Below are 1,475 nucleotides of genomic sequence, written 5' to 3'. Positions count from 1 at the left end.
TATTAATTTGATCAATAATCATTAAGGAAGGACAGACATGGTATCTTCTTACATAATTATGGAAAAATAATTTTTCTGGTTTGTCATTTTTTCACTTTCACTTCACTTTCTGTTATAGATATTTTTTTATTTTTATTTTTTGATAACAATAGATATTGTGTCAATTATTGTTTTCATAACAAATTAAACAGTTGAATGAGTGGTTGTATTGGCTTTTGCCTTTTCTTATGTTTAGGCATGTATGGCCCGCCCTACCTATGAGTGGCCAAGATCTTCCTTGAAAATGTAAGTTGAGGAGAGACATCATTCTTAATTTTTAGTGAAAAGAAAGTGTAGGATTTTTCAGCAGTTGAACTAAAACCCTCCCAAAAACAACTTCCAGGCCCACCCTCCCAAACCTAACCCAAAAGCACGCATTTTTCCCATATCTCTAATATTGTACAAAGTGCTGATTAGCCAAGCCATGGATACAGAGGACTTCAGTTTCCCTAGGATTAGTGATACTTGTGCACATAACATTGATTCACCTCCTCTGTGGAATCTATCCCCAGCAGCCTCTCCTAATCCCTACCAAGGAGACAAAGGAGAAGAAAATGATTGCTTTGGAGCAAAACTGATAGCTCGGGCCGAGAGGAAGAGCTTTTCATGTGTTGAAAATGGGAGGAAAATAATTGGTTTAGATGATGATGAAGATGACAGAATGGACATGATGTGGGAGGATTTCAACGAGGAGTTGTCTTTAACAACAGGATCTACTACCTCTTCTTCAAGGGAAGTGGTTGAATTCAGATGTTCTCAAGCGCTCACAGTTTCCAAGACCAAAAAAGATGCAATACTTCCAACTAAGAATAAGCCTGGCATGGTGATGATTGTGAAGGTCATGAAGAAACTCTTCTCCATCAATAATTCCCAAGTGAAACCCAGAAAAAGAGTAGAAAAAGAGTAAGATAATTCTTTAATTATTTGTCAATAAGGCAATTGGGATTCTGGTTAAGATTGATTTTTCTTTAAGAAATTTTCTTGGTTAATTAGAAAGGGTTCTAGTACAGTGGGCTATTTCTGCCTTTTCAAATGCAATGTATATGTAAACAGAACATATAAATTATACAGAACGCTTCTTTTATCTATTGTTACAAGTCACATATTCCTATTGATTAAGCACCTGACTTGTTTGGCTTCACAGCTTGAAGTTTTAGCCAAGCTAATGAAATGAAGTAATAGGTTACATGTAAGCGGAAAAAAAAGAGTCTAAAGACCTCTGGTTTGTGCTAACAGATAACTGCCGAGTATAGGTTGACCATATTTAGAAATCGCTTTTGACAAAGCTCACCATTTTTCTTTTGGTACACAAAGCTAAAACGTTAAATTACGCAATCTCCACATCTATATTATTCTATGAGCATCATAACTGTAAACAAAACCTTTTAACACTTAACTGGACCAGCACTTGTCAATGGGGCTCTACTGTTTTTTTC

General features: G+C 35.7%; 1 protein-coding gene across 1 annotated transcript; it reads left to right on the top strand.

The window, feature by feature from the left end:
- The first annotated feature begins 361 nt into the window (after positions 1 to 361).
- LOC133303511 (uncharacterized) lies at positions 362 to 1,073 on the top strand. The gene has a single exon (XM_061503431.1). The coding sequence runs from the start codon at positions 464 to 466 to the stop codon at positions 944 to 946; it is 483 nt and encodes a 160-aa protein (XP_061359415.1). The 5' UTR covers positions 362 to 463; the 3' UTR covers positions 947 to 1,073.
- The last annotated feature ends 402 nt before the right edge of the window (positions 1,074 to 1,475 follow it).

This window comes from Gastrolobium bilobum, unplaced genomic scaffold (assembly GCF_033153095.1).
Source record: "Gastrolobium bilobum isolate Gb01-03AN ecotype WA unplaced genomic scaffold, APGP_CSIRO_Gbil_v1 utg473461, whole genome shotgun sequence".
Lineage (NCBI taxonomy): Eukaryota > Viridiplantae > Streptophyta > Magnoliopsida > Fabales > Fabaceae > Gastrolobium > Gastrolobium bilobum.
The sequence above is the reverse complement of the archived record's forward strand: the minus strand, read 5'-3'. Positions and strand labels throughout refer to the sequence as shown.